The sequence below is a fragment of the Camelina sativa genome, chromosome 8 (genome assembly GCF_000633955.1).
Source record: "Camelina sativa cultivar DH55 chromosome 8, Cs, whole genome shotgun sequence".
NCBI classification, from domain to species: Eukaryota; Viridiplantae; Streptophyta; class Magnoliopsida; order Brassicales; family Brassicaceae; genus Camelina; species Camelina sativa.
In genome coordinates, this window is record NC_025692.1 from 7,898,943 (window position 1) to 7,911,986 (window position 13,044).

The window sequence follows — 13,044 nt, forward strand, 5'->3', positions numbered from 1 at the left end:
TTTTTTTTTTTTTTTTTTGTTATATAACAGTTGTTCTGGATTACAGCTTTACCATGCAGAAGAAAAACGCGAGGCAGCAGAAGCCAGGGCTAGAGAGCTGGAGAAACAGGTTTCGATCCACTTTTCATTACTAGTGCATCTTCCCTGAATTTGTTCTTTCGCTTTTTGGGAAAAACCATTATCAAGTTGCTTATATCTCTTTCTTGACTATAGTATGTAGTGACAGTCCATCTTATCTTGACTTTCACTATCTTGTTGAAAAAAGCTTTCTTGTCTTTTATCTTTATTCTGCATCTTTAAGTGTATCTAGTGAAAGGCAAAGTTTAGTTACATCCCATTATGTAACAGTGACCCGGAGGAAATATGTAGTGTGTTTTGATTGACGCACCCTATACGCAAATGACATGTTGATACTGGCAACTAGTGACAGGTTCATTTGTTTTTTTTTCCTTGTCCCAAAAGGTTGCTTCTCTTGGAGAAGGAGTGTCTCTGGAGGCCAAATTGTTAAGTAGGTGAGATCCTGTGACCTCTTTTATCTTTCTTTTATTTAGGATATATGGCACTGCCATAATGGCTTAGTAGTTATACAGCTCATGATAAATTGTGATTTCCTTCAGGAAGGAAGCGGCATTGCGCCAAAGAGAGGTTAGTGTGTAGAGGAATAAAATATCTTTTATCGTTTCTTCGGTCGATCTCTAACTTTTGGTCAAAGAATAATTTATGGATATTTAGACTGATTTGCTGGCATAATGGTACCTGTTAACAGGTTGCTCTTAAGGCTGCTAATGAGAAAAAAGATGGGAAACAGGATGAAGTTGTTTCCCTACGCTCGGAACTTCAGGTAAAGTATACCGTTTATATTGGTTTCATAATATGTGTAGTACTCTAATCTGCATGATAAAATCATGTCTTTATGTTCAGAGCCTCAAGGATGAGGCCGCAAAAGCAGCGGAACGGCTTCAAGAAGCAGAGTTAGAAGCAAAAGCTATTCGTACAATGACTCAAAGGATGGTTTTAACACAGGACGAAATGGTATGTTGAAAAAGCCCCATATCTCATTATCGTTCATGTTAAAACATTTCTGATTGTATGGAAAAAATGATCATCTAGGAGGAAGTAGCCTTGAAGAGATGCTGGCTTGCCCGGTATTGGGGGTTGGCAGTGCAGAATGGTAAGTGATGCATCCATTTTGTAACAGCATACGTTTGCTTTTCATTTCGGTGTTAAGTTTCTGAACTTGAGAATGTGTTCCCATGATACCACTCATACACATACTCAGCATTCTCTAATATTGGTCTAAGCTTTATATTTGATTTTCATGTGGCTTCCGTATATAGGCATTTGTTCGGACATAGCACTATCAAGGCATGAAAAGTGGTCTGCTTTGGCCCCTCTTCCACTTGAGCTGGTCATTTCTGCAGCACAAAAGGCCAAGGAGTTATCTCAGGATGAAGGTTAGTCTAAATACTTGCTATATTTATAAAATGAACAAGGTTGCCCTGATATTGTTTTTCTGCATCATCTTTATTTACCAGCCTTTTGGAATTGAACAGGTGGGAGTGATCAGAGTAAAACTACTAGATTTTCAAGTGATCTAACTGGAGAAGGAAATATCGAAAGCATGCTTTCAGTTGAGATGGGTTTGAGAGAGCTAGCGTCCTTAAAGGTATTATCTACCATTGTTTCTGAGATAACTGATGTCATCTACCTTACTCCATTTACAATGATGAGGTTCTCCTTGAGATCTCCAAGTGAATTTTTAAGGTTCTTATTATATCACAATGAAATTTAGGTTGAGGATGCCGTTATGCTTGCATTTGCACAGAAGAGAACACCGAGTTTGGTTCGTCAAGGTATGTATGCTATATCATCAATTACTACATGTATAGTCTGTTTTTACTAGTCATAGAGATTTTAAGTCTGTTTTATTCCATCTTACAGATTCCAAAGGGCATGGAGAACTCAGATTTGTAGAGACATACGGTAAGAGAAGTCTCCATGAGCATTCAGATATGCACATAGTACCATATATGCATAATCAAACTTGATGAATTTCTTACTATGCTATCACATATTTCTCAAATGCAGAGATAAAAGAAGGGGAACAAGAAGATGTTGCCTTTAAGCAGGTTGTTTGTTTAGCCTATATAGTGTCATATTTAGTACTAGAGATGGTAATTTTTGGTATATATTGTGGTTAGTAAGTAAATTTATACGGATGTGGTTTGGTTATGTATATGCAGGCGTGGCTGATGTACTTCTGGGGTAGAGCAAAACTGCACGGTGTGGAAGAAGACATTGCTGATGAACGCCTGCAGTTTTGGATCAGCCGTAGTGAAGGAAAATTTCCAACTTCTCAGGATGTCGTCGACGGTAATAAAATTATCCAATTGAAAGTTCCCTTTATCCTACTTGTGAGTCTAACTAACATAACCACTAAAACTAAAAAAACTTGGTTCTCTTTTTCCAGTGGAACGAGGTTTGTTAGAGCTAAGGAAACTAGGAGTAGAGCAACAATTATGGGAAGCTTGTCGCAAAGAAACCGATCAGCTACTTCCATCTTCTTCTTCTTCTCCTACCTCTACTCTCTCAAATCACAACCTCTAACTCTTAAAAATTTATAGAGATATCAAATTGCATTCCATTATGTAAAAACAAAACATCATCAATTGTAACATCTTAATTAAGTATTATTATTAATCCCCAAGAAAAAGAGAGAAAGCTAAAAGTCTAGCCATTTCTGAAAATAAACACATGTAGTAGGGGAGATAGCACCACCAGGTGAACAAAGCCCAATATGAGGACAAGCACCACAAGGAATCGAAGCGAAAGCTCCAGCTCTAGCCTCACCATTACCAGATTTTTTCCCAGTCAACCTGTAGCAAACTTCTCCAATCCTGGTAGAAGCAAACTCGTTCATTCCAGTGCTCTTCACCTCAATGATCAGATTATCCAAAACTAAATTCTTGAGAATCTCCTTAGTCTGGTCCTCACTCAACTTCTCCTCTTTAACAAAATAAGCACACATAACATCCAAAGTAACAACCCTATGCCTATGCCTCTCCAAAATCATAACACACTTGGCTTTCAAATCTTCGATCTTGGAAACGTCAAGGGTACCATCAGTGTACCATTCCCCACCAGTGAGTTCTTTATCAGGCTCAAACTCCATAGCTAAGAAATGTTTATGACCTTTGTTGTTCATGGTTGGTACGTCTTTGATGAGACCCTTCTTCTTGAGGGAATTGACCAGTCGTGTAAACATAGTCGGTGGGATGGTTTTATCTGCTTTCAGCTCGTACATGGTTGCTCCAGTTCCTTGCTTGCTTCTGATAAAATCGAGAAGCTTCTTCTCGTGCGCTTCGTTCGGATCACGTCCCGTTAGTTTCGGCTCTGGTCGTTTTCGTTTACTCATTGCTCCCCCAAAAAAAATTCACACTACAAAAACAATCAAACAAAACTTGATTTTAAGAAAATAGGATTGAATTGATTTGATTTACAAGAAGAAGAAGAAGAAGAAGAAGAAGAAGAAAAGGTGATAAAGGATTTGGTGAAGATCAGATTATTCAATTTTACCTCTGTGGAGATGACAGATTCTTGGAGGATGAACACTAGCCGGCGAATTCCGAGGTATAAGGAAGAGACGGGAGAACAGATGTAAACCCTAGCTCTGTTTTTTTTTTATGTTAATAGTCGAAAAAGAAAAAACAAATTTTTGCCAGTTATTAATTTCGGATATAAGTTGACAAAATATTAAATTTCCATTTTCTCAATTCAATATTAGCACTGACTATTTTTATTGGCACTGAACACAGTTATTGGGCCGTGAAGTTATTAATTATGCAAATTATAAAAGAAAGAGGAGTTTAAAGAATAATTAAAGAAATCAAAGGGGTCTTTCTTATAAATCATTATTTATAAATACAATAATTTAAGAACTTTTTTTTCGGCAAATTTAAGAATTTAAGATATCTTGCGACTTGATCTTCTCAGATACAAAAGCTGACATTTTCTAAAATTAAAATCAAACGGAAGTTTTTTTTTTTTTTCCAATGGCGGAAGAAGCTGAGAAGAAGCGAGATCATACATTATTTTCTCAAGTAATCTTTTTAATTTTGCTACCCCCTTAAATTTAATATAATCTATCATTATTCACCCCTCACTATTTGCGTTCATCATTTACCTCCCCACATTTTTTTTTTATCATCACCTCTCTCTCTCTCTCTCTCCCTCTCTGTTTCGTAGAGCCAGATTTTGAATTTTTTTTTGTTTTCTCTGATTTCGGAGAGATCTATCTGATAATAATGGTGATATCGCAGGAGAAAGACCAAGAGAAAGATATCTACCTTGGTCACGACGAGCACGAGTCTCCTCTTCCTCTCACCGTCACTTCTCGTGTATATTTGCTTTCGATCCTCTTTGGTTGATTCGTTTTGTAGCCTTTTGTAGGGTTATTTATTGAAAGCCTTCTTCGTTTGATTTTTATAATTAGAAAACTCCTTTGTCTTGTTGCAGGTTTTGTACATGTTAGGAGATATAGCATCTGGTCCAGCTTATCGTTTTACTCAATGGTTGGATTTGGTTCGTAAACGAAGTGCTACTTACGGTTCCTCTGGCTTCCCTCACCGTCTTCACCGCTTCGATGATTTGGTCACTAGGTTTTACACTTTTTTTTTTCTCATTTCTGCTATGTTTTTTTTTGGAATGTTTTGAGTATCAGAACCAAGGTTTCTATATTAGGACATTAGTTTGGGTTTTTTTTCAATAGGAAATGACAGTTGATAGAAGAATTATATAGTGCAGGTGAGAGGAATGCTGATCCGAAGAGTCCACCAAGTAAGCAGACTTCAGAGATTAGTTTGTGGGAAAGGCTTGGTAAAGCTTCTATTGTGGATATCGAATCGAGCTTTTTTTCATGGAACATGTTGTCTTCGCTTCACCATACTGAACATAGTAGTAGTACCGATCTTTCTGAAGAGGACCAGAGTAAACCTCTTGAGGTATATATATATATATATAATTATCCTTATTATCTTGGATTGAAAACAATCTTCCATCAACCAAATCATAAGAGGATGCTTTTCGATATTATACAGGTTACTGTGAATTCTGGGGGAGTTGTTTTCTTTGCCCTGTTCAATAGTTCCAGCGGTGAAGATGCTTCTCGAAAGGAAGAAGCAGCCGTTATAAAATTTGCATCATCAAGGATGGCTACGCAATCAGAACGTCTTGGTTATGAGTTTTCCAAGTGGCTAGGGGTGCAGATTCCGCAGGTGCTTCTTTTTCTTTGCTGTACTTCATTCAAAACTTGTTGTATTGGTTCCCTCTATTAGAATAGGAAATTATATATCACTGTATGTTATTTAGGAAACATCTTAATAGCCTTCAACGGCTATATTCCTCTCCACTCTGTATATAAGTGAGTTTGAAAAAGGATGCGCCACAAATCGTAGTTCATCTTGTTCATGTCGAGAATAATGAGGATGTGGGCACGGATCTGAGTGAGACTTGCAGCCGGTGGGGCTGTAGTGGCTGGTGTAGCAGAAGTCATTAATGTAAGAGAACAGAAGAACGAAGAAACAGAGATGAAAAGGAGAAAGGAAACAGAGGAAGAAGGAGAGGTAGAAGAAAAGAAGGTTTACGAAAGGTAGAAGAGAGGTGGCGGAGAGAATTATTTTTTTTTTTTTTTAGGTAATTAGAGCAAAAGGCTCTGATACCATATTAGATTAGGTATAATCTCAATCGATGATCTGAGAGTATTATTGAACAAAGATTATATACAGAGTGGAGAGGAATATAGCCGTTGAAGGCTATTAAGATGTTTCCTAAATAACATACAGTGATATATAATTTCCTATTCTAATACCCTCCCTTACACTTTCTTTACTACTTGTCGTTTTTTTTCTTCTAATGAGGAGTTATCATCATGAGACAGGCTAGAGTAATTCATAGCTGTAATCCTGAGTGGACACTAATCAGAGAAGCAACTGAAAAGGCACAAGCGAAAGCAACTTCGGAGGGAGATGAAGTTGGTGAAATGACATGTTCAGAACTTCTGGAAGCCCTTGAGCTCAGCCGTTGTCTTCTCTTAATGAGGTAAAAGCACAGGATTCATCTTTATTCTTTTTAACTTTTCTCCATTTTTCGGCTTATATTGACAGTTTTTTTGTTCCTATGCTTTAGTGTTTAACGAGATAGTTTCCCGACCATGTCCGGTGGTTTATAATTAGGAAATTTAAAAGTTTTGAATAGACAATTTAATTTTATATTTGTTAAGAACAAAAAAGGTGTTATGTTGTTATTAGATAGAGATATTGTATCATAAAATATAAGAAACATCTAAATAATAATATGAGGTGCAGTCATTTAATTGGCTATAAGTTGATAACAATAGTTTAACAGAAATGTAGTTTTGCCTTAATTGATAATAAAGATGACAGAATTAGTTGAACAGAAATCTAGTCTTACCTAATATGATAATGTGAAATCTAGTCCTACCTAATAGGATAATTTAGGCATTGACCTTATTCCACACTTTCAAATTTACAATAATAATATGTGATGTTTGTATATAATCTCTCTTCTAAGCACTGGATTCTCAATTTTTGATGGCAGTTATGTTCATGGATGTCCAATGCTAGAGAGCATGAGTAGTTTTGAAACTGAAGAAAAAGCAGAGAGAGCTGCTGCAGCTCTAGGGAGAATCTTGGTGCTAGATCTAGTAATTAGGAACGAAGACAGATTACCTTGTCGTCAGCTGAGATGGCGTGGCAACCCGGCAAATCTGTTATTAACAGATAGAACTGTGTCTTCAACAAAAAATCTTGAACGCTCATTTGAAGAAGCTTTTGATTCCGCCATCAAACGGTACCATCCAAAGGACTACAGATCCATTCAAAGGGAAAGAAGAGCTTCTTCCGTAGATAGCAGATCCAGGTTGAGTATCAGTGATCAAATGTTGGTCTCACAGTCGTCTGATTTTTCTGATATAACGGAATCACCTAAATCATATGACACTGGTTTAATGAGTCCAATGTCTGATAGATCAGTAGCTGCCGATTTTCACCTCGTTGCCATAGACTCGGGTGTTCCACGGCGGCCTCCTGCTGGAAAACGGACAAGCGACCAAGAGATTTATCCAAGATTAGTTGAGCTACTCCTCAATAGTAGCCAATATTCTTCAAATTTGTTACATGAAATAACAGAAGGAAACTTAGGAAATCCACTGACAGAAAATGGTGAAAAAACATCTAAAGTTCGATCTGTAGTAACACCAGTTGTACGTGAGTTCCGAAATGGTTTTCGTGCTGGTCTCAGGGATTTGCAAGAGTTTCATATCTTCCTTGTTACCCTTCATCAGAAACTAGATGTGTTGCTTCGCGCATTCTTTAGTATGATGGACAAAACAATGTATGCAGATTTTGATAGAGAAGATTTTGCTATTCCTGAATCGCCTTCACATATTCATGGGCATGAAGTGACTCATTATCCATCTCCCTCGAAAGATCGGGTGGCTAGTGATAGTGATCACAGTGAGGCGGATATGCAAAAATCAGTTCCTAGGACACCAAATTCAGAAAACAAAGAAGATGCTTGTTCGCCTAAGTCACGAGAAAGTTGGCATGGAAGATCCTGTAGAGGGGGAGAATCTCTTAGCAGTCAGCGTTTGGCAGCAAAGCTTCGAGACTTTCATAAATTTGCTAAGGTTTGTCGCTTTCTTGATTACTATGTTTGAGTCAATAGATTAAGTTCAGTCTTCTTGGATGGAAATTGTCAGCCATTTTGTCGTCCTTCAATCTGATACTTTTCATGGTGGGTCTAGATTGATGCGGAGTCAAATAAAGAACTAGACCAGTGGAATGAAACACTGCGGAACGAAGTTATGAAACTCTGCCAAGAGAACGGTTTCAACACTGGGTTTTTTGAGGGCAGTGATAATAACAGTTGCACTGATGCTTACGAGCTAAAGGTATTATTATGAGTTTTTGTTATTTCCTTTTATCCTGAACGTGATCTTCATTTCATAATATGTTTATTTGGCAACGGAACTCAAACATTGTCTCTCTTGTTTGCATTCTCATTCATAACAGGTTAGACTTGAGCATATTCTTGAGAGGATATCATTGATTTGCAAAGCCGCTAATACAGAGAAACCATCAATGATACAAGATAATCTTTTTATCGGGGGAGGACTGGCTGCTAGGTCAGTTTACACTCTTCAACATGTAGGTATAACTCATATTCTATGTTTGTGCGCAAATGAAATCGGGCAATCGGATACTCAGTACCCTGATCTGTTCAAGTACAAAAATTTCTCAGTAAGTGAACCTTTCTTCTCTGTTTCTTGATTATATTTTTCGTTACCAATGCATTTTTTTAAAGGAATTGGTATAAAAAAATGCATCTATAAAGATGAGAGTTCTCTTCTTGTGTCTTCCCTTTGACCAGATAACTGATGATGAAGACTCAAAGATCGAGAGCATCTTTCAAGAAGCTCTCGATTTCATCAACTATGGCGAGGAAACAGGTGGCAAGATTTTGGTTCATTGTTTCGAAGGTCGGAGTAGAAGCGCAACTGTAGTGCTTGCTTACCTAATGCTCCGGAAGTAAGTTTCTGTGGACAATTAGAATATGTTGAAAACACTGATTAAAGTAAGGAAGATCAACAAAAATTGTCCAATTCGTCAACTCATTTGTTTACTGGTGGGATTAATAAACAGGAACCTCACACTTTTAGAAGCATGGAGCAAACTGAGAAAAGTACATAGACGAGCTCAACCGAACGACGGATTTGCTCGAATGTTAGTTAACCTCGACAAGAAATGTCACGGAAAAGTGTCCATGGAGTGGAGACAGAGGAAACCGACAATGAAAGTGTGTCCGGTTTGTGGTAAGAACGCAGGTCTAAGCAGCAGTTCTCTAAAGCTTCATCTCCAGAAATCTCACAAGAAACTGTCTTCGGGAAGTGTTGACAGTGCAATGAACATGGAGATTCAAAAGGCTTTGGAGGCTCTTCAACTCAGCACTGGCCGTGGCTCAAGTGCTAGCCCCAATTCTTTTCAGTCTCATTCTGGTTAGAGAGTCCGGTTTAGTTATGTCAGTGGTTTGTTCTGGTCAAAGTCTCTAATCGAAAATCTTTTACTTTTACTCTCTGAGAAATACAAAAACTGATCTGTTTTGTTTCTTCCTGAAACGGATCTTTGTATTTGGTAAACAACTAGATAAAAAGTTCTAACTTTACCTCAAAGGTAGACTTATGTCCATGCATGATCGCGACGATGCAATGCTTAAGAGTTAAGACGAATCAATAATGGATATAATCCTCAACAAATGCATTTCAATGATTTAAATGTTATTCTAGGATTTCATTAATACCTATACTCCCCCAGTTTAACAACAGTGTCATTTTAACACTTCTTGTTACAAAAAAAAATCATTTTATGTTTTGCAGTTTTAAAATTAAATTTATTTGTATCCTTATTATTTGAACTTATTAATTAGAAAAAGAAATATTTTTAGTGTATTTATAAAAGATAAAATAGAAATTTATCTAGTTTTTTTTTTTTAAATTTGTGTGCATTATGTCAAAATGACACTCTACGTGAAATTGATCGCATAATCAAACAAAAGAGTATATAATCTGACAAATGCGCCATTTAATGTTGTCTATATAATATTATGGCCCTGAATGAATGTTGCTAGTAAAGTGGACTAGTCCATTAGTGGTTTAGTCTACTTTATTTTTGGGTCCGACAACAATCCGTCATTGTATCTAAAACGGTATGTAGCTGGCCCAATCCACTTATTTCTTGTCACACCACTTGTATTTAAACGTAGTTCAATCCACAAATGGATTTGTTCGCCCTAAGCGCCGTAGACTGACAATTGATAAGAGTCAAGGGGCACTTCAAGAGTTGCCAGTAATTTCTTCACTCCTTCACTACTCCTCGTCTTTTCAAGGTATGGTTTTACTCTGAACCTTACTTGTGGATTGCAAGTTTTAGCTACAGTTTTTTTATATCAATGTGCGGATCCTCTAAGGTTTATGTTTGCAATAGTGTGGGAAATGACAAGAAATCTATCCCAACAATCTCGAGGGTTATTTATTGGCCTTTGTTTCCCATTGAATCTAATCTAGTCAGATTAGGTTCGTCACCATTTATAGATTTTTTGTGTCATAAACGGGAGGTTCATCACCATTTATAGATTTTATGTTTCATAAACGGTTTAAGATTGGGGTTTGTTTCATTGTAAGAACTCTTTTATGTGCCATTCAAATCAACAGCAGTAAGGATTAAATGAAGATTCATTATTCTATTGGTGTTGGCCTTGTTCCTTCGCCTGTCACTGGATTGACTAGCGACCAACGACAGATTCCAGCGACAAGCATATGCTGTTATTTTGTCTGTTGCTAGCAACTATCGCTGGAAACTATCGTTGTTTTGTTCATTTGCTAATTGCTGTATATAATTTTAAAAATAACAAAAAATAGTTTTTGATAATTTACATTTTTAATAAAATGTAAATTACATATACACTATGAAGATATATTAAAAACATATTTCAAATATTTTCTTTTATTTTAAATTTATTCACTTTAATTTGATTATAATTAATTTATTTAGAATTTTGTTTAATTATATTAAAAATGAATTTTTCATTTTATTTATTTTATTCAGTTAGAATTAGTTTAGTTTTAGTAGTTTTATGTAGTAATTTTATTTTGATTATATTTAATTTTATCTAATTAATTTTTTTTTCTTTGTCCCTATAAAGATGCCTTTCTTACTCGTTTAACTTTCTTCAGCTTGTTTAGGGGTTCTGAAAATGTCATAAAAAATCCAAACAAGTGTATCTTTTTCTTGGAAGTGTCTTCATTAATGGATCAAGAAGCCTGCAGCGAAAATGTTATCGAGACATCCGATATCAAGAAACCAAGAACAGAAAATGTAGTCAAGGGATGGGAAAAACTGGACACCGACATCTTGATGCGGATACTTAAGGAACATTTTAGCATCAATGAGTTGACATCTGGATTAGAGCTAGCTCATGTCTGTAGAGGGTGGCGTGCGGTTTGTTGTGATCCCCTTTTGTGGGATACGCTCGACCTATCGCACTTGAACTCTGTTTACATCAAATCCGTAAAGAGCCCATATCTGTATGTGCTGCGCCGATGTGATGAGAAAGTGACTCGGATCTTGAAACTCTTCATGAGCCTTAGCAAAGGAAACACAAGGACCTTGATTGTTAATTACTACCTGTTTCTCACTTGTGATATGCTTACTTACACCGCAGAAAGGTATATATCCACTTTTTAATTAGTATTATTTTCTTCTCTTCAAATATTTACTTTGGCTCAATTTGTTGTAGATGTCCAAACTTGAGACGCTTAGTGCTACCAGCTATGACTAGAATATCGAAAACGGGTATGCAAAATGCCTTGGGCTTCTGTGAAAAATCTAGAATCACTAACAATACCAAGAGTCCATGACTCGCAATTTCTCTTTTCATCGATCGTCAAGAAACTGACGTTCAGAGAGCTCAAGGTCGCATCCATGCTATATTCGCCGAGAAACTGGTTGAGCATCTCCCAAATCTCAAAGTCCTCAGCCTCAGATGCAATGCCATATACCGAGACGCCCTTTTAATCATCTTGGATGGACTAGAGAGCCTTGAGGTTCTCAACATCTCTCATTCTTACCTAGTGGTGAAGCAGGAGCATCCTGAGAAGAAGAAGCTCATCGTGAGGGAGCTTGACCAGACGATAATGGAGAAGGCCTCGAAGCTGAAGAGGTTTGTGACTTGTATGGAGTACATGACGTGTGTGATGTGCAAGAGGACGGAGAAAGATGGAGGAAACGTGAGGTGGAATAGGTACGAGGAAGGGCTATGGAAAGCTGACGAAGTAAGCTCTCTTCATCTTTGAAGTGTACTCTATCTTTTGACAATTATTTGTTTACATGTTTTTCTGCTATGGAAGGTACCTTTATTTTAGGGTTTATGTGTTTTCCAGTGTTTGGTGGGCTTTGTTGTAACTTATAACTTGTGTATCAAGTGTCCCAAATTTGTTTCTCTCAATCACAAGCCTTACCAGATCTAGGAACATGTGATTAGACTTTTGCAAACTTCGTTATTTCAATATATCATTTATAGGTAGTGATTGGAAGCTTATAAAAAGCGGTTTTCATTCATTTTTTTGTCAAAACCGCACTTCAACACCCAATCACAACTTTATTTGCTAAATTTGCGTTTTTTCAAAATATAAAAATAAAACTGGGATTGCGGATTTATCTGATAGATAATAGGGTGAACCGCTTTTTTAACAACCAGAAGTCTTTATCCAGCGGTATTTTGAAAAACGCATAGGGTAATATAATTTACTTTTTCTTTTCTTTTTTCATTTTTACTTTTTAATTACTAAAAGCAGTAATTTATTCTACAAAGAAAAAAACTTTCCTATCTTTTATGTAGCTCTCATATCTCACTTAAATAACTTTTTGTAATATTTATATGTATACCTTTAAAAAAAACTATTAGATAACATTTGATTTATAATGTATTGTTAATGATTTAATACAAAATACATTTTTAAATCATTATAGATTCAATTTCTATGTTAACAAGTATAGAAATTATTATAACAATATGTAAATCATTACAGATTCAGATTCAATATGTAACATGTATGATTGAAAATTAATTTTATATAAATTTTGATATTTAAAATTCATAAATGATATATTAAAAATGTATGTTTGTTAACATTAAACTAAAAACTTTAATTTATAATTACAATTAATATATTAAAATATATTTTCACACTATATACTGTTTTTTCACCAATCAAACAATTATATTAATTATAATATTTGTACCGCTTATTCTAATTATAATATTTGTACCGCTTATTCTAAAACCGCTATTATTTTTTCACCAATCAAACATTACTTTGATCTGCTTATTTTGTAATAACCGCACTTGTCTCGCAAATATATTTTTCCCGCATGAACCGCAGTTGAATCGTATCGCACTATAAAATCGTTT

At 36.0% G+C, this 13,044-nt stretch overlaps 3 protein-coding genes and 1 pseudogene across 4 annotated transcripts in view; 3 read left to right on the forward strand and 1 right to left on the reverse strand.

Annotated features, from left to right (window-relative positions):
- LOC104706668 (coiled-coil domain-containing protein SCD2-like) overlaps window positions 1-2,607 on the forward strand; it is a 3,762-nt gene extending 1,155 nt beyond the window's left edge. The window contains exons 5-17 of the mRNA XM_010422877.2: window positions 47-109; window positions 463-512; window positions 618-645; window positions 767-841; window positions 922-1,032; window positions 1,111-1,171; window positions 1,338-1,454; window positions 1,554-1,666; window positions 1,793-1,853; window positions 1,942-1,983; window positions 2,089-2,129; window positions 2,244-2,373; window positions 2,471-2,607. Of these exons, the coding sequence (XP_010421179.1) occupies window positions 47-109; window positions 463-512; window positions 618-645; window positions 767-841; window positions 922-1,032; window positions 1,111-1,171; window positions 1,338-1,454; window positions 1,554-1,666; window positions 1,793-1,853; window positions 1,942-1,983; window positions 2,089-2,129; window positions 2,244-2,373; window positions 2,471-2,607 (1,029 nt within the window). The remainder of the gene's footprint in view (window positions 1-46; window positions 110-462; window positions 513-617; window positions 646-766; window positions 842-921; window positions 1,033-1,110; window positions 1,172-1,337; window positions 1,455-1,553; window positions 1,667-1,792; window positions 1,854-1,941; window positions 1,984-2,088; window positions 2,130-2,243; window positions 2,374-2,470) is intronic.
- LOC104706667 (DNA-directed RNA polymerase III subunit rpc6-like) lies at window positions 2,618-3,712 on the reverse strand. Its single transcript, XM_010422876.2, has 2 exons — window positions 3,577-3,712; window positions 2,618-3,438 (listed from the first exon to the last, which is right to left on the reverse strand). Exon 2 carries the CDS (start codon window positions 3,413-3,415, stop codon window positions 2,723-2,725), a length of 693 nt encoding a protein of 230 aa, XP_010421178.1. The 5' UTR covers window positions 3,416-3,438; window positions 3,577-3,712; the 3' UTR covers window positions 2,618-2,722.
- LOC104706669 (dual specificity protein phosphatase PHS1-like) lies at window positions 3,995-9,247 on the forward strand. Of its 2 annotated transcripts, XM_010422878.2 has the most exons (11): window positions 3,995-4,100; window positions 4,320-4,397; window positions 4,516-4,658; window positions 4,799-5,000; window positions 5,097-5,273; window positions 5,936-6,096; window positions 6,616-7,705; window positions 7,823-7,969; window positions 8,091-8,318; window positions 8,449-8,606; window positions 8,721-9,247. In XM_010422878.2, exons 1-11 carry the CDS (start codon window positions 4,053-4,055, stop codon window positions 9,076-9,078), a joined length of 2,790 nt encoding a protein of 929 aa, XP_010421180.1. In that variant the 5' UTR covers window positions 3,995-4,052; the 3' UTR covers window positions 9,079-9,247. The 2 variants fall into 2 exon arrangements, with proteins under 2 accessions (XP_010421180.1, XP_010421181.1); XM_010422879.2 differs by lacking the exons at window positions 3,995-4,100; window positions 4,320-4,397 and having other exon boundaries at window positions 4,543-4,658; window positions 4,804-5,000.
- Window positions 10,880-11,942, forward strand: LOC104709316 (annotated as a pseudogene).

What these genes read in the sequence shown, in the direction of transcription:
- LOC104706667 (XM_010422876.2), bottom strand. Translation starts at nt 3,415, where the DNA reads ATGAGTAAACGAAAACGACCAGAGCCGAAACTAACGGGACGTGATCCG.
- LOC104706669 (XM_010422878.2), top strand. Translation starts at nt 4,053, where the DNA reads ATGGCGGAAGAAGCTGAGAAGAAGCGAGATCATACATTATTTTCTCAA. An exon ending in TAGGGGTGCAGATTCCGCAG is followed by an intron (nt 5,274 to 5,935) that starts GTGCTTCTTTTT and finishes ATCATGAGACAG; the next exon opens with GCTAGAGTAATTCATAGCTG. An exon ending in CGTTGTCTTCTCTTAATGAG is followed by an intron (nt 6,097 to 6,615) that starts GTAAAAGCACAG and finishes TTTTGATGGCAG; the next exon opens with TTATGTTCATGGATGTCCAA.